This window comes from Neopelma chrysocephalum, unplaced genomic scaffold, assembly GCF_003984885.1.
Source record: "Neopelma chrysocephalum unplaced genomic scaffold, ASM398488v2 Primary Assembly neopelma1_96860, whole genome shotgun sequence".
In the NCBI taxonomy this organism is placed as follows: Eukaryota; Metazoa; Chordata; class Aves; order Passeriformes; family Pipridae; genus Neopelma; species Neopelma chrysocephalum.
The window spans coordinates 490,825-514,217 of NW_020925503.1; the positions used below are offsets into that span (position 1 = coordinate 490,825).

At 54.9% G+C, this 23,393-nt stretch overlaps 1 protein-coding gene across 1 annotated transcript; it reads left to right on the forward strand.

Moving 5' to 3' along the window:
- The first annotated feature begins 1,886 nt into the window (after positions 1 to 1,886).
- Positions 1,887 to 3,480, forward strand: LOC113960745 (basic proline-rich protein-like). Its single transcript, XM_027670487.1, has 2 exons — positions 1,887 to 2,692; positions 2,793 to 3,480. Exons 1-2 carry the CDS (start codon positions 1,887 to 1,889, stop codon positions 3,478 to 3,480), a joined length of 1,494 nt encoding a protein of 497 aa, XP_027526288.1.
- The last annotated feature ends 19,913 nt before the right edge of the window (positions 3,481 to 23,393 follow it).

The window sequence follows — 23,393 nt, forward strand, 5'->3', positions numbered from 1 at the left end:
TATAACCAGATGTATTGTCTTAAAGTTCATAAGGCAGTCACTTAGAACTTTGGGGGCTCCAGACATAGATGACCACCAGAGACCCCTGATGAAGCCCCTCAGAGACCTTATAAGGAAATGTCATGAATATGTAACAAGAATGCAGGGAACAAAAAATGAATAATCATGTAATGCAAACATATAAGTTGTAGTGAAGATACCTCTGTGTGCACTTTGACGAATTGATTCTGAGGCCACTCGGCGTGCTGTGATCATGCAGCGCGTCGTAAGAAAAGAATGCCTGGCATCTAAAACTCACAAATTGAGTCTTAGAGGTTTCTTTTAAGAGCTGATTTTAGGCAACAGAATTGGCACCCCAGATGGGGCATTGTGCCTGCTCTCCTGTGGATCCGAGGGATCTCTGGATCTTCACACTGGCACCATCCGAGGGATCTCTGGATCTTCACGCTGGCACCGAGATTTTCTCAGGAAAGACCTCAACTCCCCAGACCAGTCTGGGACACAGGTAAGATCCCGCTGTATTTTATAAATAAGGCATTCTTCTGATTTCCTACCCATACACGTTGGGTGGGTTATTTGGTATTTTGGATATTAATTTGGGAGTCCAGACTTATAGGTTTATTTGGTTTTGGAAACTGGTGTTTGGTTTATTTTTTATTATGGGTACTTCAGGTTCTAAAGAAGGAATCTTTAAGAAATCACCTATGGGTTGTATCTTGAAACATTGGAAACAAATTGAGGACCCCTTGGAGGGACAATGCTGTTGATGCTCCAGGGGTTCCGGGACCCTGAGGACTCCAGTGCATACCAAAAGTATTACCTGGGCAGATCCTCTCAGTACCTGGATCTGGTGAGTTCAAAGCAAGAGCCCTGTAATTTTATTAAGGTGTTCCTGAGAGTATAAAAGGTATACCTAACTATCATAGAAATGAAGCTCTATAATATAATATAATTGGGTTATAAAAGTGGTAATATAACTGTAAGAAGGAGTGTGATATTTGGATTAAGAAATCACTAGTGATGGTATAATTGGCTATTTTCTATTAAATACAACTGTAAGAACCATCTGGTTAAAAGGTGCATGTTCGAATCCCCATTGTCTGGTTTGCCCATGTATTAGTCAAACGTAGTTCTTAATATAAGGAGAATTAAGGAATGACACTGTGAAGGTTATTGGTGGGACAGGGGTTAAATTGGGGAAACAACAGGTAATTCATCAGTTTCTCTATTTGCCAAAACCCCTAAACCTCTGCTAGGAAGAGATTTATTGGAAAATGAGGCAGAAATTAAATTTAAAAGTGGGGATATTGAAATTGTAATTCCTGAAACTAAATATGTTGAAGCAGCAGCTCTTCTTGTTCAGGAAATAACTCCTGTTAGCAGCAACATCCCGACTGAAGTTGAAGATGCAGTTGTTCCTATCGTGTGGGCCAGTGGAATCCCAGGAAAATCAAAAAGGGCGGAACCTGTAAGAACTACACTTAAGCCAGGAGCTATACCAGTAAGGTAAAAACAGTAAAATTAGAAAGCCAAGTTGGATTGGTTCCAATAATAGACAAATTTGCTAAGCATGGTTTGCTTGTGGAATGTGAATCCTAGTACCCATAAAGAAAGCAAATGGGAAAGATTATTGATTAATGCAGGACTTGAGAGAACTACCTTAAATAATAAGCTAGAATAGTTTACAGTATTAGACTTACAAGATGCCTTTTTCTGCATTCCCTTGAGCAAGGAAAGCCAAGAAATCTTTCCTTTTGAATGGGAAAATCTGGAAACTAGGAAAGAAAAAAAGAAGCCACCTGTCTCCTCCCTGAGCCACAAACGGGTCCTCGCCTGGCCCAGCCCGCTCACAACCGGTCGGCCCCCGGGGCCCTCGTCAGGTCCGGATGGCCCACCACCGGTCAGCCCCCGGTTCCCTCATCCAGCCTGGCCCACCCCTCACCGGTCGGCCCCCGGGGCCCACGCCCGGCCCCGCCCTACCACCAGCGGTCGGCCCCCGGGGCCCTCGTCCAGCCCGGCCAGCCCAGCACCGGTCGTCCCCCGGGGCCCTCATCGGGCCCGGCCCACCCACCACCAATCGGCCCCCAAGGCCCTTGCCCGGCCCCGTTCTACGACCACCGGTCAGCCCCTGGGACCCTCGTAAGGCCCAGTCCGCCCACCACCGGTCGGCCCCCGGGGCCCTCGCCCAGCCCCGCCCGCCCACCACCGGTCGGCCCCCAAGGCCCTCGCCTGGCCCGGCCCACTCAACACCGGTCGGCCCCCGGGGCCCTCGCCCGGCCCCATCCTATGACCACCGGTCGGGCCCTGGGACCCTAGTCAGGCCCAGCCCGGCCACCACCGGTCGGCCGCCGAGGCCCTTGCCCGGCCCCGACATACCACCACCGGTCGGCTCCCAAAGCCCTCATCCCGCCCGGTCCGCCCACAACCCATCGACCCCCGTGGCCCTCACCTGGCCCTGCCCTAAAACCACAGGTCGGTCCCCGGGGCCCTCATCAAACCCGGCCAGCCCTCCACCGGTCGGCCCCCAGGGCCCTCGCCTGGCCCTGCCCTACAACCACCGGTCGGCCCCCAGAGCCCTCATCAGGCTCGGCCCGCCCACCACTGGTCGGCCCCCCTGGCCCTCGCCCAGCCCGGACTGCCAACCACCCATCGGCCCTCGGGGCCCTTGTCAGACCCGGCCCACCCACCACCGGTCAGATCCCGGAGCCTTCGCCCGGCTCCGCCCTCCCACCACCTGTTGGCCCCCGGGGCCCTCGCCCAGTTTGGGCAGTCCACCACCGGTTGGTCCTTAGGGCCCTAGTCCGGTCTGGCCTACCCACAAGCGGTCGGCCCCCGGGGCCCTCGTCCAGCCCTGCCCTCCCACCAGCGGTCGGCCCCCGGGGCCCTCGCCTGGCTCATCCCGCCCACCACCAGTCGGCCCCCAAGGACCTTGTCCGACCCAGCCCGCTTACCACCGGTAAGCCCCTGGGGCCCTCGCCCGGCCCGGCCAGCCCACCACCCGTCGGCTACCGGGGCCCTCATCAGGCCCGGCCCACCAACCACCCATCAACCCCCAATGCCCTTGTCACGCCCGGCCCACCAACAACCCATCGGCCCCGGAGGCCCTTGCCTGCCTCCGCCCTCCCACCACCAGTCGGACCCCAGGGCCCTCGCCCGGTCCGGCCAGCCCACCACCGGGTGGCCCACGGGACCCTCGTCCGGCCCTACACGCCCACCACCATTCAGCCCCCACGGCCTACGCCCGGCCGGCATGCCAACCACCGGTCAGCCGCCGGAGCCCTTGCCCGGCCCGGTTCGCCCACCACCAGTCGGCTCCCGGGGTCCTCGCCCGGCCTGACCCACCCACCACCGCTCGGCCCTCGGGGCACTCGCCTGGCCCGGCTCGCCTACCACCAGTTGGCTCCCGGGGCCCTCGCCTGGCTCAGCCCGCCCACCAATGGTCGACCCCCAGAGCCCTCATCAGGCCCGGCCCGGCCATGACCGGTCGACCCCCAGAACCCTCGTCAGGCCCGGCCCGGCCATGACCGGTAGGCCCCTGGGGCCCTCGTTCGGCCCGGCCCGCCAACAACCCGTCAGCCCCCCGGGCCCTCATACGGCCCCCCCCGCCCACCACCGGTTGGTCACAGGGGCCCTCGTCAGGTCCAGCCCGCCCACTACTGTTCGGTCCCCGGGGCCCTCGCCCAGCTCCGCCCGCCCACCATTGGTTGGCTACCGGGGCCCTTGTACGGCCTCCCCCGCCCACCACCAGTCAGCCCCCGGGACCCTCGCCTGGCCCGGCCCGCCCACAACCAATTGGTCCCCAGGGTCCTCGTCCAGCCCAGTCTGCCCATCACTACCAGTTGGCCCCCGGGGCCCTCGCCCAGCTCCACCCACCCAGCACCGGTCTGCCCCAAGGGCCCTCACCCAGCCCAGGCTGCCCACCACCAGTCGGCCCCTGGGGCCCTCGCACGGCCCGGCCTGCCTACCATTGGTCGGCCCTCGGAGTCCTCGCGCGGCTCCACCCGCCTACCTCACGTCAGCCCTTGGAGCCCTCGCGCGGCTCCACCCGCCTACCTCAGGTCGGCCCTTGGAGCCCTCGTCCAGCCCGGCACACCCACCACCGGCCGGCCCCTGGAGCCCTCGACCGGCCCGGCCCACCCAACACCGGTTGGACTCCAGAGCCCTCGCCCAGCTCCGTCTGCCCAATACCAGTCAGCCTCTGGGGCCCTCGCCCGACCTGGCCCGCCCACCACCGGTTGGCTCCCAGGGCCCTCACCCGGCTCGGCCTGCCCACCACCAGTTGGCCCCCAGGGCCCTCGCCTGGCTCCGCCCGCCCGATACCAGTCAGACTCCAGGGTCCTCGTCAGGCCCGGCCTGCCCACAACTGGTCGGCCGCCTAGGCCCTCGCCCGGCTCCACCCGCCCACCACCGGTCGGCTCACGGGGCCATTGTACGGCCCCCCCAGCCCACCACCGGTAGGCCCCCGGGGTCCCCGTCAGGCCCAGCCCGCCCACCAATGGTCAGCGTTCAAGGCCCTCGCCCGGCCCAGCCCGCTAACCCCAGTCGGCCCCCGGGACCCTCCTCAGGCCAGGCCCGCCCATCACCAGTCGGCTCCCGGGACCCTCGCCCGGCTCCGCCTGCCCACCACCGGTCGGCTCCCAGAACCCTCGCCCAGCCCGGACAGCGCACCACCAGTCGGTCTCCAAGGCCCTTGCCCAAGCCGGCCCGCCCACCACCGGTCGGTCTTTTGGACCCTCACCCCGCCCGGTCCGCCTACCACCAGTTGGCCTCCGGGGCCCTCGCCTGGCTCTGCCCGCCCACCAATGGTCGACCCCCAGAGCCCTCGTCAGGCCCGGCCCAGCCAAGACCGGTCGGCCCCTGGGGCCCTCGTTCGGCCCGGCCTGCCAACAACCCGTCAGCCCCCGGGGCCCTGATACAGCCCCCCCCGCCCACCACCGGTCGGTCACAGGGGCCCTCGTCAGGCCCAGCCCGCCCACTACTGTTCGGTCCCCGGGGCCCATGCCCGGCTCCGCTCGCCCACCACCGGTAGGTCCCCGGGGTCCTCGTCTGGCCTGGCCTGCCCAACACCGGTAGGCCCCCAGGGCCCTCGGGCGGCCCGGCCCGCCAGCAACCGGTCAGCCCCTGGGACCCTCATACGGCCCTGGCCGCCCACCACAGGTCGGTCCTCAAGGCCCTCGCCTGGCCCAGCCCGGCCCAGCCCGGCCACCACCGGTCGGCCCCCAAGGCCCTCGCCCGGCCCGGCCTGCAAACCATGGTTCGGCCCCCAGGGCCCTTGTCAGGTCCGGCCCGTCCACAACCAGTCGGCCCCCGGGGCCCTCGCCCAGCCCGGACTGACCACTGCCCATCGGCCCCCGGGGTCCTCGTCAGGCCCGGCGCACCCACCACCGGTCGGCCCCAGGGGACCTCTTCTGGCTCTTCCCTCCCACCACTGGTCAGCCCCCAGAGCCCTCGCCCGGTCTGGGCAGCCCACCACCAGTCAGCCCCCGGGGCCCTAGTCCGGCCCGGCCTGCCCACCACTGGTTGGCCCCTGGGGCCCTCACCCAGCCCAGCCCGCCCACAACCTGTCGGGCCCAGGGGGCCCTCGTCAGGCCTGGCCCGCCCACCACTGGTCTGCCGCCAGGGCCCTCGCCCGGCTCCGCCCACTCACCCCCGGTCGGCCCCCGCGGCCCTTGTCCGGCCCAGCCCGCTCACCAGCGGTCGGCCCCCAGTGAACTCGCCTGGCCCGAACCGCCCACCACCGGTCGACGACCGGTGCCCCTGCCTGGCCCAGCCCGCCCACAACCGGTCAGTCCCCAGGACCCTCGCCCGGCTCCGCCGGCCCACAACCGGTCGGCTCCCAGAGCCCTTGCCCGGATCGGCCAGCCCACCACCGGTTGGCCCCCAGGGCCCTTGCCTGGTCCGGCTTGCCCAAAACCGGTCAGCCCCTAGGTCCCTCGTCAGGCCTGGCCTGCCCAATACCGGTCGGCCGCCGGGATCTTCGCCCGGCTCCACCCGCCCACCACCGGTTGGCTCCCAGGGCCCTTGTACGGCCCCCATGTCCACCACCAGTCGGCCGCCGGGGTCCTCGCCTGCCCGGTCTGCGCACAATTGGTCGGCCCCTGGGGCCCCCGTCAGGCCCTGCCTGCCCACCATTAGTCGGCCTTCAAGGCCCTTTCCCGGCCCGGCCCGGCCCGCCCACCACCAGTTGGCCCTTGGGGCCCTCGTCGGGCCTGGCCCGCCACCACCGGTCAGCTCACAGGGCCCTTGCCCGTCCTGGCCCAACCACCACTGGTCGGTTCCCGGGGCCCTCATCCGGCCTGGCCCGCCAACCACCAGTCGGCCCCCAGAGCCCTCAGCAGACTCGGCTCGCCCATCACCAGTCGGCCCCCGGGGCCCTCGTCAGGCCCGGTATACCCACCACCGGTAGGGTCCCGGGGCCCTTGCCCGGCCCGGCCCGCCCAGCACCAGTCGGTCCCCAGGGCCCTCGTCAGTCTCGGCTCGCCCATCACCGGTCACCCCCCGGAGCCCTCGCTTGGCTCCGCTCACCCACCACTGGTCGGGCTCTGAGGCCCTTGCCTGTCCTGGCCCGCCCACAATTGGTCGGCCCCAGGGCCCTCACCCGGTCCAACCGCCAACCACTAGTTGGCCCCCGGGGCCCTCGTCAGGCCTGGTCCGCCCACCACCGGTCGGTCCTCAGGGCCCTCGCCAAACTCCACCCACCCATGACCGGTCGGCCCCCAGGGCCCTCATCCGGCCCGGCTGGTCCACCATTGTCGGCTCCCGGGGCCCTCGCCCGCCTCCGTCCCCCAGGGACCTCGCTTGGCTCTGCTCACCCACCACCGGTCGGCTCTTGGGGCCTCATCCGGCCCGGCCCGCCCACCACCGGTCAGCCCTCAGGGCCCTGGCCCGGCTCCGCCCGCTCACCACCTGTCGACCCCTGGGGCCCCTGTCTGGCCCAGCCCGCCCACCACCAGTCGGCCCCCAGCGCCCTCGTCAGGCCCGGCCCGCCCACCACCGGTCGACCCCTGGGGCACTCGCCCGGCCCAGCCCGACAACCACCGGTTGGCCCCCGAAACCCTCACCCGGCCCGGCCTGCCCACCACCGGTCGGCCCCCGGTGCCCCTGCCTGGTCCGGCCTGCCCACCACCGGTCGGCCCCTGGGACCCTCACCGGCTTGGACCGCCCACCACCGATCGGCCCTCGGGGCCCTCGCCCGACTCCGCCCACCCACCACAGATCAGCCCTTGGGGCCCTCGCCCGGCTCTGTCCGCCCACCACCGGTCTTCCCCCGGGGCCCTCGTCCGGCTCCGCCCGCCCACCACCGGTCAGCCCCCAGGGCCCTCGTCAGTCCAGGCCCGCCCACCACCAATCGGCCCCCGGGGCCCCCGTCAGGCTTGGCCTGCCCACCAACGGTTGGCTCCCAGGGCCCTCGCCCGTCCTGGCCCGCACACCAGGGGTCATTTCCCGGGGCCCTCATCAGGTCCGGCCCACCCACCACCGGTTGGCCCCCGGTGCCCTCATTAGTCTCGGTTCGCCCATCACCGGTCGGCCCCTGGGGCCCTTGCCAGGCCCGGCACGCCCACCACCGGTCGGCCCCCAGGGCCCTTCCTTGGCTCCGCTCACCCACCACTGGTCGGCTCTTGGGGCCTCCTCCGGCCCAGTCCGCCCACCACCGGTCGGTCCCCGGGGCCCTCGTCTGGCCCGGCCTGCGCACCACCGGTCGGCCCACGAGACCCTTGTCCAACTCCACCCACCCACCACCGGTCGGCCCCCGGGGCCCTAGCGCAGCCTGGCCCGCCTACCACCGGTCGACCCTTTGGGCCCTCGCCTGGTTCCGCCCGTCCACCACCAGTTGGCCCCCGGGGCCCTTGCCCCGCACGGCCTGCCCACAACCGGTCGGCCCCCGGGGCCCTTGTCAGGTTCGGCCTGCCCACCACCGGTCAGCCTCTGTGGCTCTCGTCGGGCCCGGCCCGCCCACTACCGGTTGGCCCTTGGGGCCCTTGACCAGTCCAGCGACCCCTCCACCGGTCGGCCCCCGGGGCCGTCGCCGGGGTCGGCCTGCCCACCACTGATTGGGCCCCGGTGCCCTGGTCTGGCAGGGCCTGTCCAACACTGGTCGGCCCCCGGTGCCTCCGTCAGGCCCGGCCCACCCACCACCGGTCGGCCTCCGGGGCCCTGGCCCGGCTCCACCCGCCCACCACCGGTCCGCCCCCAGGGCCCTCATCCGGCCTGGTCAATCCACCACCAGTCGGACCCCGGGGCACTCGTCCGGCCCAGCCGGTCCACCATTGTCGGCCCCTTGGGCCCTCGCCCAGCCCGACCCACCCACCACCGGTTGGCCCCCGTGGCTCTCGTCCGGTCCGGTCTACCCACTACCGGTCGGCCCTAGGGGCCCTTGTCCGGCCCACCAACCACTTGTCGGCCCCCAAGGCCCTGGTCCGGCCTGGCCCGCCCACCACCGGTCGGCCCCTGGGGCCCTCGCCCGGCCTGGCCCACCCACCACCGGGCGGAACCCAGGGACTTCGCCCGGTCTGGCCCGCCAACCACCTGTCAGCCCCCGGGGCCCTCGTCAGGCCCGGCCTGGCCACCACCAGTCAGCCCTAGGGGCCCTCATCTGACCCTGCCCGCCCACCACTGGTTGACCCCCGTGGCTCTCGTCCGGACCGGCACACCCATCACCGTCCGACCCCCGGGGCCTTCGTCCGGACCGACACGCCCACCACCGTCCGACCCCCGGGGCCCGCGTAAGGCCCAGCCCGCCCACAACCGGTTGGCCCCCGGGGCCCTCGTCTGGCCCGGCCTGGCCCGGCCCACCACCAGTCGGCCCCCAGGGCCCTTGCCCCGTACGGCCCACCCACAACTGGTTGGCCATCGGGGCCCTCACCCGGCCCGGCCCGCCCACCACCAGTCAGCCTCCAGGGCCCTTGCCCGGTTCGTCCACCACCGGTCGGCCCCCAGGGCCCTCGTCCGGCCCGACCCGCCCACAACTGGTCGGACCCCGGGGTCCTCGTCAGTCCCGTCCCGCCCACCACCGGCCGGCCTCCGAGTTCATTAACTGCATACCTTCCTGGGAATTATGGTGTCAACTCTGGATTGCTAACTATGGACTTTTGGTAAGACCATTATACGATGTTTTAAGAAAGAGCCTATAAGAATTTCCTCACTTGGACAGATGATGCAAGATCAGCCTTTAAGCGGCTAAAGCATTTTCTGATGAGAGCCCCGGCTCTGGGTCTACCAGGTTTCTCAAAAATATTTGAACTGTTTACCTGTGAAAGGCAGAATGTTGCTCTGGGAGTGCTTGCACAATTTCTAGGGGATCAGCAAAGAGCTGAAGCCTTCTCCAACCAAAAATCCTGACTGGGAATCGTATACTGGTGGAAGTAGCTTTGTCCAGGAAGGAAAACAAAGGACAGGGTGTGCAGTGACCACTGCCGACAAGGTAATTGAATCACAGGCCTTCTCTGCTCAGAAAGCAGAACTAAGTGCTCTTACAAGAGCTCTGGAATTAAGGAAGAGAGTAAATATTTGGCATTGAAAACTTTCCCTGAAATTTGAAACCATTTCACTGACAAACCTGCAAAGGAGGCAGCAGAAAAAGACATTCTGGTTTTAGTTCCAGAAAAGGAGGTAGTGTTACCTAAAATTGCTCCAAAGTACGATAGCAAAAGGGACTTTCAGTTAATTTAATCCCTCAAAGCGACTTTCAAGCCACAGGATGGGCTGTTACCCCTACAGGGCAAGTGATAGTCCCACCTACAACAAGGAGTTAAAATTGTGAAAAAATTATGCCTACTATTCAACACTGTTTTGGAAAGACTTATCTCAACTATACAGATTTCGCATGCAGGATTTTTTGAGACATATGACTGTTATAGGTTAGTTAAATTGAGGGAGGGGGAACCAAATCTCAGTAATTGTAGTGAGTTGACCTTGGCCAGATGTAAGGTGCCCACCAAGCTGTTCTATCACTCCCCTTCCTAGCCAGAGAGGGGAGAGAGAATAAGATGGAAAACGACTCATAGGTTCAGATAAAGCAGTTTACTAAAGCAAAAGTGAATGTTTGCACATGCACAATCAAAGCAGAAAATAACAAGGTTTATTCTCTACTTCCCATTAGCAAGCGGTGTTCAGCTACTTCTCAGGAAGCAGGGATAGCATGCATAGCGGTTTCTCATCAGGCAAACATTGTAAACAATGAATGCCCCCCCTTCCTCCTCCTTTCCTTAGTTTTTATATCTGAGTTGATGTCATATGGTATGGAATATCCCTTGGGTTAGTTTGGTTCAGCTGGACTGGCCCGACTCAGCTCATTGTTGCACTCTCCTTGGTCCTCGCAAAATTCACTTTGTCCATTTATTACATTCCTGCTACTTTACTTCCTGCAACATACAATTCACACTACAAATTATTTTTCCCCCAAGGTTAAATCTCCTTGAGGCACACACCAGGTCTCCCCTGGGAATTGGGTCTGGGGACTTTTTGGGACCACTTCTTCATCATCATCATCATCATCTTCAGAGTACAGAGGGTACACGGTCACCCAGTTCTTGACTGTACTCTTGCAGCTTGGGCCAGGATTAGATGTCCTCGAACAGAAGACGCCTGCCTTGACAAAAGACTAAACATTTTCTACTGAATTCAGGGGTAGAATTGATATGGGGAGCATGGAATAGGGTAAGAGGGTTGAGGAATGTGTAAACTACTTGTGCTAAAGGGTGAGGAATATAATATAGCTACTTGTAAAATCTACTTCTACTATAATTACATATAAAGCTTATAAAATTAGCAAAATCAAAAAAACTAAAAGGGTCTTAAGGCATCAGATCCCCCCTTAGAGACTGGACAAAACCCAAAGGTCTTGTCCAATCTCTACTACTTACACCTACAACAACTATAACATTGGTATATGCAATGAGCTATTATACTAACACTAAGTATGTACATCACTAGAATAAACAGTTGTCTCATCCACGTCCAATTTGGTAACCATGAAGTGAGTTTGTGGAGGACATCTCCTAAACCCAGGGAGACATCATCCAGAGATATTTGGTGCAAGATTTTGGTTTGGTTTCAAATTGCGGCCAAATCATTGTTAATTCTACCAGTCTGGTATATGTAAGAGCAGCAACTGGTGTTGATAACTTTACACACCCCTCCCTGTGAGGCTAGCAAGAAATTGAGGGCCATTCGATTTTGTATTACTACATGAGACAAACTCTGGAATTGTTCTTTTAGGGTTTCAATTGCATCTGAAGTATGATCTTGAATGTTTTCCATGACAGTCGAAATGTTAACAATTGCTTTTTCTAATTCACTTACTCCTAGAGATGGGACTAAGGCTCTGACTATGCTGTGGAAAATTGTAGGGCGCTCAATAAGGAGATTGTTAGTTCTTTTCACTCTTTTTGGATAGGTTTTTTCCCATTCTTGTTCATCAATTGGGTCGAGAATCGTTATATTTGGGATCACTGCCCCTAGGGCACAGGCCCAACCTTTATCAAGGGGCAAAACTTTCCAGGCCTCCTTTTCACAGATCCAGTACCACCCTGAACCCTGGGGAGGAATTAGTCTCAAAGGGAACTGTGCCATCCCTGCAACAATTTCTGGATTTATCCCTTCTTTTGAATTGTTCTTGTCACAGTAGGGGGGAAGAATGATTTTTCCTGTAGCATTAACAATCATGCAGGGAACAACATCCTGATTAGAAATCACATTACTTAGGGCCACCGGATAATAAGCTTCTGTAACTGGTTTCCAGGTTCCTGGGAAATTTATCATAGACTTACCAAAGTTTGTCCCATTTAGTAAAATGCCAATTAGGGGCCAGTCACTATCCTCACCATCAATTGTTGGTACCTGCATACAAATCCAGCATTCAGTTTTTCGAAGAATTTTAGACACATTTTGGACTAGGGCCACATGCAATTTTTGATCCCAAACTCGGTTCATAGTTACTGGTTGCATGAACAGAATACACAGTAAGGACAGTCTATGCCACATCTTCTTCATCGGTGTCCGGTTCTGATTGGCTGGTTGTTCTGGGAGCTGGTGCTCTTTTGACTCTGGAATAGTGAAACCAGGGTTCTTTGCCAGCAACTTTGACGGCGGTGAGGGAAGTCAGCACGACTTGGTATGGTCCTCTCCACTTAACTCGCAAGGGGTCACTGTTCCACCACTTGACGTAGACCCAGTCTCCTGGCTGGAATGGATGAGCAGGGGTGTCCAGCCCTATGGGTCTGGATAACTCGATGACCTTCTGGAGCTTCTGTAAAGTAAAGCCTAAAGCAATCAAATATTTTTGTAAATCATCTTTCCCTCTCATGTGTACGTCCCCTGGTATGTGTGGTGCCTGATACGGTCTTCCATTTCATACGGACTTATATTATCCCTCTGCTTTGGTTGGATGCGAATCCTCAGCAGAGCTAGTGGCAAAGCCTGAACCCACGACATAGATGTTTCTTGACAAATTTTGCTAATTTGCATTTTCAGAGTACCAGTCATTCGTTCAAATTTGCCACTAGCTTGAGGTCTATAGGGGGTATGTAAGTCCCAGACAATTCCCAGGATGCGGCATACTTCTTTCACTATTGTTGCGATAAAATGTGTTCCTCTATCTGATGACATTCCTAGAGGAACCCCAAACCTTGGAATTATGTGGTTAAGCAAAGCTTTTACCACTTCCCTCGCTGTGTTAGTACAACAGGGGTATGCTTCAGGCCATCCACTGAAAGTGACAACCAACACAAGTATGTATTTATACCCCCCCCGGTGGTAACTCAGCAAAATCTATTTGCCAGTAATCTCTGGGTTGGTCTCCAGCCTTTGTTACCCCTAGTACCACTCTCTTTGTTGTATCTGGGTTGTTTCGCTTACAGATTTCACACTTACTTACTATGGACTGCACAACTTCAGTCATACCTGTCCCTTTTACTGTTTTCTTTAGATGTTTTAGGTTTTCTGTTCCCCAGTGGGTAGTCTCATGTTCCTGTTGAGCTATTTCCCTAAGGAGCTGTCATGGTTTGAGAGCCCAAAAATCCAATTCCCGAGTCCTAGCCCCCCTCCCACATCTCAACCCAGTGTGAGATGGGTTTTCCAGACACCACACAAGACTCAAAATGGGGGGAAAGGGAATATATTACAATGACTGTACACATCACATAAATATTATAATACATTACACACACAATCTTAACTATCTCTACCATGATACATCAGTATTTACAATGGATCAAATCACTTCTTCCTCCAAATAAAAGTCCAGGAGGGAAGAAGGAAGAGATCCTTTCTATTCTCAGAGCAGCAGTGTCTCTAGGGCAGCAGGCTCTCTTCTTTCATGCAGCAGCTGTAGCTGGATCTTTGCCAATACACACGAGGGGGTCTCCAAGCCCCTCTCGGCCCTTCGACTCCAATCGAAGGTCTTGCCCATGGACTGCCAGCAGGGACAAAACTCGCTTCACCACGGGCATATCACGAAGTGCAGGGGCATCTTCGTGAAAGTCCCTTCCTCAGGGGATTCACCCCTGAGTCAGAACGTCTCGGGCAAGCTTTCAGTTGAAGGCCTTTTCCTCAAGAGTTCTATCACAGCTCTCGTGCTCTGATCTCAGGTTGCCAGCTTCTCAGCAGCAGTGAGGGGGGGCCAAGGTCACCCCCTCTGCATTCCTTTGGCCGTCCCAGTCCAGCTTTCCGGGACGCCTGAGCTTCTTAGCTCCTCTCTATCGGTGCTGTAGCACTCCAAGACTCTTCTCAAGTGAGAGTCCATCTCCCTCCTCCTAGGAGGGGTCTCAAAGGAGTTTGGGGGTTTTGGTTTTTCAGTTCTTACCCAAACTCTGTCCATAGAGATTAGTTCTGCTCTCTCTCTCTCCATCAGAGATCTCTGTGTCTTCTCTCCTTGGCTGCAATGCCGGCTTTGCTGCTTGCTTCAATTCTTATCTTTTCTGGCTCTCTGCCACTGTTCTCCGTATGCTGCTGTCTCTGCCGCCGCTTTTCAGTATCTCCTGCTGCTTACAGTGGAGAAACTTCCCCAGCTCTTAGCTACAGATACTTAGCCCAGTTTAACACTGTTCCAAGTCCCTGTAGCCCCCCAGCCAGGGGCTGGGGGGGGGCCAGAGCCCTCAAGGGGCTCCTGCCCCTTCTCCTCATGGCCTCAGAACATGGCCACCTCTCCTCCAACAACTACAACTACCTTCTTTTCCGGTCTGAGTGATATGTTTATATTTTGCAGGAGCGCTCATTGGCTAGACCTCAAAGGTCACCACCCCCTGGGGGTTTGCCATTTTATAACTCCAGGGGGAAACTGTTTCCCCCCACCACAACACTGGTGGTGGAACTATAACCTGTCCTGTAGGGGTAACAGCCCACCCACCTTCCTTGATCTCAGCTTTCAGTGATTTAATTAGCTGATCGTCTTTCTCATCATATTTAGGGGTGTACTTTGTCAAATCAATTTCTTTTTGTGGTACTATTGCCAGGATGCCTTTTTCTGCAGCCCCTTTTTCTGCTTGATCAGCAAAATGATTTCCCAACTCGGGAGTTGTTTTCCCCTTTTGGTGGGCTCTACAATGCATAATAGCTACCTCTTCTGGTTTCCAGATACTCTGCAAGGGTGCATGGATTTGGTCTGCATGTTTAATCCCACTGCCTTGGGCAGTTAATAGCCCTCTCTCCTTCCAGATGGCTCCGTGGGCATGTACAACACTGAATGCATATTTTGAGTCAGTCCAGATATTTACCTTCTTTCCTTCACTCAGTTCCAAAGCTCGTCAGTGCGATTAGTTCTGCCTTTTGGGATGACACATCCACTGGCAAGGCCTTTGCTTTGATCACTTCATCTTTGGTCATCACTGCATACCCTGTGAAGCGCTTACCGTCTCGCATAAAGCTGCTTCCGTCTGTATACAGTTCCCAGTCTGCATTTTCCAGAGGCACATCTTTCAGGTCTGGTCTGCTGGAATAAGTTTCCTCTATTGTCGTTGTAGAGATGATCACGACACAGAATATCCAGTGAGAAAATTTATTAGAGAAAAAGAAGCCTCGAGCTGCACCTTCACAGCTCCTTTTATACAGTTCTTAGACACACGTTTTCCACACAGATAGGTCAATTTAAACATACAAGCTACAGCTCTCATGGCTGATTGGTGGACTTTTCTCAGCTCCACTTTCTCAGAACATCCTTACACATCTGCTCATGTTTTTCTTTGATGTTTATACCTTTCTCAGTCACACAGTTCAAAACAAGTCCCTGTTCCCATGAGACTGTGTTCTTGTTTCTCACGGGACAGCTTTCTCCTGCTGCTTTTCTCCTCTCCTAGGGTGCCTCAACATGTTGTCAGGATTAAGGCCTCCATTTTCAGTCACCTTCTTGTTCCATCTCAGGGTCTCGGTCCAGCCAAGATTCCCCACACTCTATGGTCTGTAGACAGTCATGCTCGAGGACACTGCCGGTTAATGTTGAGGACAGAAACATTGCAGGGTTTACAATAGATGTTGTTTTCAAAGTAACATCATCCTGTTCCAGTAACACAACCTGATACTTAAACATTCTGCTGGGGGACAGCCAGTGGCCTCCCTTCTGTTCAAGCACAGCTTGAACTGCATGGGGTACATACACGGTGATGTGCTGCCCAAGGGTGAACTTCCGAGCCTCCTCAATCAGGATAACTTGCTGCAACAGCTCGCAGGCACCCCGGCCACCCTTGGCTAACACTGTCCAGTTGTTTAGAGAAATAAGCCACAGCTCTTCGCTGGCTTCCCAGAGTTTGTGATAATACCCCCAGAGCAACATTCAACTGCTCATGTGTGAACAGTTCAAAAGGTTTAGTTAAATCTGGTAATCCTAGTGCTGGAGCTGACATCAAGGATTGTTTCAGTTGTTTAAATACATCTCTGGTCTCATCTGTCCATGTTACAACTCCCTCTTTGGCCGTTTTCAGGGATTCATACAGAGGTTTAACTAGTAACCCATAGTTAGCTTATCCACAGACGACACCATCCTACCATTCCCAGGAAGGCCTGCATCTCTCGTACGGTGTGGGGCTCTGGGAGACGGCAGATGGTCTCTTTCCGGTCTGTGCTGAGTCACCAATGCCCACGATAGATTTCAAGCCCCAGGTAAATGACTATCTCTTTGGCTATCTGTGCCTTCTCTCTTGAGACCCGATACCCACTTAGCCCCAAAAAGTTCAAGAGACTTACAGTGAGCTCGATGCATTGGTACCAGCTTTTGGTTGCAATTAAGATGTCGTCTACATACTGCAGGACAACTCCTTCTTGCTGCTGTCTTCTCCAGTCCTCCAGTTCTTTTGCCAGCTGGTTCCCAAATATCGTTGGGCTGTTTTTAAAGACTTGTGGAAGAACTCTCCAGGTCAGTTGCGTTTTCCTCCCTGTCTCAGGATTTTCCCACTCAAAGGCAAAAATTTCTTGGCTGTCTTTATGTACAGGAATGCAGAAAAAGGCATCTTTAAGATCAAGTACAGTGAACCATCCTAAATCTTCTGTCAGTGTGGTTAACAGTGTATAGGGGTTGGCTACCACTGGGTAGATGTCCTCAGTAATTGTATTGATGGTCATAAGAACTTGGACTAGTCGATAGCTTTTGCCATCAGCCTTTTTCACTGGTAGGATGGGGGTATTAAATCTGGATTCACATTCCACCAGTAAACCAAATTTAAGAAACCTTTCAATTATAGGTGCTAAGCCTTTTTGGCTTCCTCGTTTTAAAGGATATTGTTTTTGCCTTACTGGGACTGCTCCTGGCCTGAGTGTGATGCTTACTGGTTTGGTTTGCTTAGACTTCCCAGGGTACTCGTTGGTCCAGACTAAAGGTATGACAGTATTCTCAACCTCTGAGGGGATCTCTCCATGATTTTCCTGTATAAAGAAAGCAGTTGCCTCGATATATTTAGTATCTGGAATGATAACTTTTATTTCTCCCCCCTTGCAGAATTTAATTTCAGTTTCTAATTTTTCCAATAAATCTCTACCTAATAAAGGCCTAGGAGAATTTGGCATGTAAAGAAATTGATGAGTTACCCAGTGCTTGCCCAATTTGAATCTTAAAGGTTTAAAAAATGGCCTTGTTTCACTTACCCCTGTAGCACCTACCACAGTTATAGTTTCATGACTCAGTTTCCCTTCCACAGTATTTAATACAGAATATGCCACACCTGTATCGACCAAGAACTCAACATCCTCCCCCCCCAGCTTAGCTGTAACCAGAGGCTCTGCTGGGGAAGAAACCTCTGGTTCCCTTCATGCATTCTGACTCACAGTCAGCTGGGGGGCTGGTGGTGGAGGGGGAAGAGGGTTTTCAGTTCTCTTCAGCTCTGGGCACTCCTTTCTCCAATGTCCCTTCTTTTTACAATAAGAACATCTGTCATCTGCTCTGTCCTGCTGGCGATTAGACCCGTAATACCCGCGGTTACGTCTACGACATTCTCGATAGTCACTTTCTAGCTCCATCACCCTTGTTCTCTTCTTCTGTTCTCTATTTCGATATACCGTCCAAGCTATATCCAATAACTCACCAATATCCTTTTTATCACTACCTGCCTTTTCCAGTTTTTTTCTTATGTCATCTGTAGACTGTCCTACAAACAAATACACCAGGTGTTTTTTCCCCAGATCTGACTCTATATCAATATCAGTATATTTCCTGATGACATCCTTCAGCCTATTCAGAAAATCTGTGGGTGATTCATTAGTATCTTGTCTAACTTCATACATTTTAGACCAGTTTATCGCCTTCGGAACCCCATGCCGGAATCCATAAATTACCCAGTCTTGATAATGTTTCAATGCTTCCAGATTTGCTGGTATGTTAGGGTCCCATTTGGGATCCTCAGGGGGGAAGATATCTTTAATATCTTCACCTGGAAACTGCCCAGAGGTTTTTAGCATCTCAATTGCAGTTCGAGCAGCTCTTTTTACCATCTCCTTCTCTGTTTGATCTAATAAAGTATCCATCATAACTTCCAGGTCATACCAGTCAGGGTTCTGAGTTTTGATTGCTCTCTGGACATAGTTTACTACTCTGTCTGGGTTATCTCTATATGCCCCTACAGAATCCTTCCATTGCTGTAACTCAACCAGTGAGAAAGGTACCTTTATTAATACTGTGCCCTGATTGGTTACAGCTTGTCTTAAGGGGGCTTCTAACAGTGGTTTATCCTTTGTTCTTGTCCTACTAGCTATCGAGTCTGGGGCTGCTAATGCTTCACGGGTCCTCTTCCCTTTTGTTTTTGGTTTTACTATAGGTGGGTATACTTCTTCTTCCCCCGAACTATCACTTGATTCGCCTTCTACTTCTGTGTCCTTATCAAACGGTCGTAAACCTCGCTTCTGCCTTCTCTCAGCAGCTGAAACTGGTTTGCCCTGTCTCTGCATCCCTGTTCCCTCTTCATGAGAGGCAGAGATTGGAAACTCTTTCGGTTCCTCTTTCCCCCCCCTTCCGTAAAGGTGGACTGGCCCCCCTCGGCAGGGGGAAGCGTGGGAAAGGGGCGACTCCAGCCCCACCCGCCGGGTCAGTCAGGACAGAGGCCTCGCCTGTCAGCGCCGCCCCTGCTCCTCCCGCAATTCCAGGGGTTGCTCCTGCTATCGCTCCTGGGGCCCCTCCCCCCGCCGCCGCCGCAGCCGGGGTTGGCCCCAGCCCTGTTACTCCCGCTGTGCCTGCTCCTGTACTCGTTGCCATGACAGTAGATCCTGTACTAACCGTGCCCGGAGCAGCTCCTGCCGCCCCCGAGACAACTCCTCCAGAGGCCCCAATTTGTCCAACTCCCCCTGGTGAAGCCACACCAGGGAGTCTCCTGCCAGCCCCTGCCTGCCCAGCCCCCACCTGTGCAGCAGGAGCTGGTCCAGGGGCCACCACCCCTGCAGCTCCAGCCCCCCCAGCCACAGCAGCAGCGGGGAGTCCTACCTGTGGGGCCCCCGGACTATTCTCTCTCCTATCAGGCGATATTAACATATCCAAATCATCATCTCCCGTGTTTTTAAATAAAATTTGTGGGACAGGAGCAGTCTTAACTCGACCTTTCTTCTTCCCTTTTTCTAAAGCCATTTCTGATTTTTCTGTCTCTTTTGAGCCTTCGTTTTTCTTATCTCCCCCTCCCAATCCAGGGCCTGTTAATAGAAACAAAAACAACTCTGCATACCGCATTTCCTGCCATCTCTGTTCTACATGAAGAAGTGAAATTAATCGGAACACTGTGTCTAGTTCAAAAGGACCAAATTCCGGCCAAGTGACCCCTCTCATTTGTCCAAACAGAGGCCATGCATCTACAGACAGCCTACAAAGTTCTTCCTTTGTTAAAATTGTCTCAGGATCAGTCAAAGTTCTCCAGTGTTTCAAAACCAAACTCAGAGGAGACCCCTTAGGAATCTTTAACTTTGAATCCACACAACCCATGATTACAAAACACAAACAAACCACACACTAGGATTCGAACTCGTTACTTTAGGATTACAAAGCTGTTACTGTAACCACTTAACTACTGAGCCTACCTGACTCCAGAGCCCACCTGGCTCCTCGCAGAATCAGAGCACTCTCGAAGGGTGTCCCCTTGTAGTGGTTTGAACCAGGTTTTCCCCCTGAAGCTAAAAGTGGTAACCCCCAAGGGGGTGGTGACCCTTGGGGTTTGACCCAATCAGTGCTCCTGCAAAATATAAACATATCTCTCTGGACCGGAAAAGAAGCAGTGGTACTTGCTGGGAGAAGAAGAGGTGGCCATGTTGTAGAGGCCACGAGGAAGGGGCTTGGAGCCCCTTGGGGCTTTGCCCCCCCCCGCCCCCAGCCCACGGCTGGGGGGCTATGGGGACTTGGGCGGTGTAGAACTGGACTAAGTGCCTGTGTCTGAGAAGCTGAAGGAGTTTTCTCCACTGTGAGTGGGCAGACGGAGCAGCAGAACAGCAGCGTCTGAAGGGCAGTGGCAAAGAGCCAACTGATAAGAACCGAGGAAGCAGACAGAAAAACTTCTGCGAGCCAAGTAAAGAGAGGAAAAGAGCCAGCAGCAGAAAGCAGGACAAGAGAACCGAGCCAGCAGCAGGAACAGAGTTTCAGGGTAAGAACTGGACAACCCAAACTCCCCAAACTCACTGGAGACTCCTCTGAGAGAGAGGAAAATGATGGACTCACTTGAAAGAGTCTTGGAGTGCAGTATGCACTACAGAGAGGAGCTAAGAAGCTCCGGCCTCCTGAGAGATAAGCCAGGACGGCCAAAGGAATGTGTGTGTGTGGGGTGACCTTGGCCCCCCCCCACTGCTGCCAGGCTTCAGAGAAGCTGGCAGCCATTGAGTCAGAGCATGGGAGCTCTGCACAGGGGCTTGATTTCCCCTGAGGATACCAGACCGTCACGAAGACCCCTGTGCTTCGTGATATGACCGTGGTGACGCAACCTTGTCTGGGGTGAAGCAGCCCACGGAAAGACCCCTTGTTTGGCGTCGAGGGGCCGAGAGGGGCTTGGAGACCCCCCTCGTGTGCATTGGCAAGGATCCAGCTGCAACTGCTTCATGAAAGACACAGAGAGCCTGCTGCCTAGAGAGACCTGCTGCTGAGAGACTGGAAGGGGTCTTTTTCTTCTTCTTCTCTCCTGGACTTTTATTTGGAGGGAGAAGAGATTTGGCCCATTGTAAATATTATTGTCATGGTAGAGATAGATATAGAGTTAAGATTGTATGCAGTGTATTATAGTATTTATTTATGTGTATAGTCTTTGTAATATATTCCTTTCCCCCCATATTGAGTCTTGTGTTTTTGTCTGGAAAACCCATCTCACATGGGGTCGAGATGTGGGAGGGGGGCTAGGAATCAGAATTGGATTTTCGGCTGTCTGAAACCATGAGACCCCTTCTGACCGAAACAAAACAAAACCCAGCCCTAGGCTGAAACCCGCTCTGATCTGCTCTGGCGAAAAACCCCTTTTCACCTACTGGAAAGTGACTCCCGCGACTATCTGGGCCCAAGTCCGAGCCTTTCCAGTCTTCCCGTGTTCCCTATCTCCCCGGAAACACAAAAACTCTTCCGCAGCTGCTAACCAAAGAAGGTACCTTTTTCCCTTATTTTGCCTTTTCTTATCTCACCTCTGTGCTCCGTGCTTGCTTCCGTGGGTTCTGTGGAGCTGGCTTTCTCAGACCGGGGCAGGAATTGTCTCAATAAAAGCTGGCTTGATGAGGAATTCCTGCATGACGAAAATATCTGATCTGGAGAAGTCCAAGTTTCCCCGTTCAGGCCAACAGCTGATGCCTAAAATGTTGCTAAAGAAAAAAGCTCTGGAGCAGTCAATTGAGGGTGAGATAAGGAAAGGGTTTAATTTGTTCCTAGGTATAGATGTTACAGGACGCACGCGCCGGTCGTGCCTGAGATGTTACAATTTATAATACTATCTGTCCAATCCCAAGTGTTTCCACCCTGTAGCCTTTGCTCTGGTCCGCCCCGGGCCCACCCCCAGGAATTGGGTCTGGGGACTTTTTGGGACCACTTCTTCATCATCATCATCATCTTCAGAGTACAGAGGGTACACGGTCACCCAGTTCTTGACTGTACTCTTGCGGCTCGGGCCAGGATTAGATGTCCTCGAACAGAAGATGCCTGCCTTGACAAAAGACTAAACATTTTCTACTGAATTCAGGGGTAGAATTGATATGGGGAGCATGGAATGGGGTAAGAGGGTTGAGGAATGTGTAAACTACTTGTGCTAAAGGGTGAGGAATATAATATAGCTACTTGTAAAATCTACTTCTACTATAATTACATATAAAGCTTATAAAAATTAGCAAAATCAAAAAAACTAAAAGGGTCTTAAGGCATCAGGAAGAATACCTGGATATGTTTTACCTTACACCCACATATGGGATTGCCTTTTCCCATGGGAGGAGAAATCCATACCGCCTTCCCCAGCCACTTCCCTATGTGTAGTATGGGGACCTTATCTCCTCTCACAGTATGTAGGGGTTTTGTTTGAGCAGGACCAGGGCAGTTGGCAGATCCTCTAGTGTTGACCAGCCAAGTGGCTTCAGCTAAATTTGCCTCCCAATGCTTCCATGTCCCATTACCTAATGCTCTTAACATAGTCTTCAGCAGTCCATTATACCTGTCAATCTTTCCAGAGGCTTGTGGGTGATAAGGGATGTGATAGATCCGCTCAATGTCATGTTTCTTTGCCCAAGAGTTTATGACATTATTTCAAAAATGAGTCCCATTATCTGATTCAATTCTCTCTGGGGTCCCATGTCGCCACAGAATGTGGCAGCCAGTGTGAGAAACGAGAAGAGAAAGGCCTGAGAAATATCTAAGATGACCTTGTGTTGTTTTCTCTAGGTTGTGATTTGCTGCACAGAAATGAGCTCAGCTATTCTGCTTGCATTCTTGCCATCATCATGGCTAGGCTTCGCGAACGAAGATTTAGGAAGGGTTCTACCCACGTTTCTTGCAAGCGCGTTGGTGGCTAAAAAGGCCAATACGAGAAAGGCAAGTCCGGTTGCAAAAGACACAGCAGAAAGACTCCTTAGATGGTATATTCTGCAAGGCTCGATTCTTTCTGCGTTGTCTTTTCTCCTCAAGAGTGATCCTGCGTGCTTTCTCAAAAGCATCAGCAGCATTATAAATGGACTGTCTCCAGGCCTCCCGATTAGAGGCCAGAGTAGACCAGTTGTGGTGATCAATATGCCCGAGGCTGAGTTGTTGCTTCAGGGAGTCCTTGTATCTTTTCTTCGGAGCTCCTCTCTTGCGGCAGCCGGTGGCAAGTTCACCATAAAGCAGGATCTTAGGGAGGCGGTGGTCCTTCATCCTGGAGACGTGCCCTGCCCATTGCAGTTGCGTTCTCAGTAGCATGGCCTCAATACTTGTGATTGCTGCCTGTTCAAGAACAGATGTATTGGTCACATAATCTGACCAGTGGATGTTCAGGATTGTACGGAGGCAGCGTTGATGGAAGCGTTCTAGGAGACGCAGGTGGTGGCGGTAGATGACCCATGATTCGGAACCATATAAAAGAGTAGACAGCACAATGGCTCTGTAAACACTGATCTTGGTACTTTTCTTCAAGTGTTTATTACGCCATACTCTTTTATGGAGTTTTCCAAAAGCACTATATGCCTTCGCTAACCTAATTCTTGCCATATGTGGGTGTAAAAAGGAGTTACTTGAAACTCCAAGTTTTGTGTATGTGGTGTGTCTATATGTGATAGGTCAGCCTGCGAGAGTGATGGATGTGTGACTTGCAGCTGTGCTCTGTCTTGGTTTGCTTAACCACTCCCAGCTAAAAGTGAATGATATAAAAACCCTGAGTGATGGGTAATAAACTGATTTCTGTCCATCAAGTCAGGAGTCCATGTAATCTTCATTCCGTCCATACAGAATGTGCCTCTCAAGGCCTAAGATGGTGTTTCGAGCAGTGGCCTGGTTTACAGGATATGTTTCCAGC

What these genes read in the sequence shown, in the direction of transcription:
- LOC113960745 (XM_027670487.1), top strand. Translation starts at nt 1,887, where the DNA reads ATGGCCCACCACCGGTCAGCCCCCGGTTCCCTCATCCAGCCTGGCCCA. An exon ending in ACCCGGCCCACCCACCACCG is followed by an intron (nt 2,693 to 2,792) that starts GTCAGATCCCGG and finishes GTTGGTCCTTAG; the next exon opens with GGCCCTAGTCCGGTCTGGCC.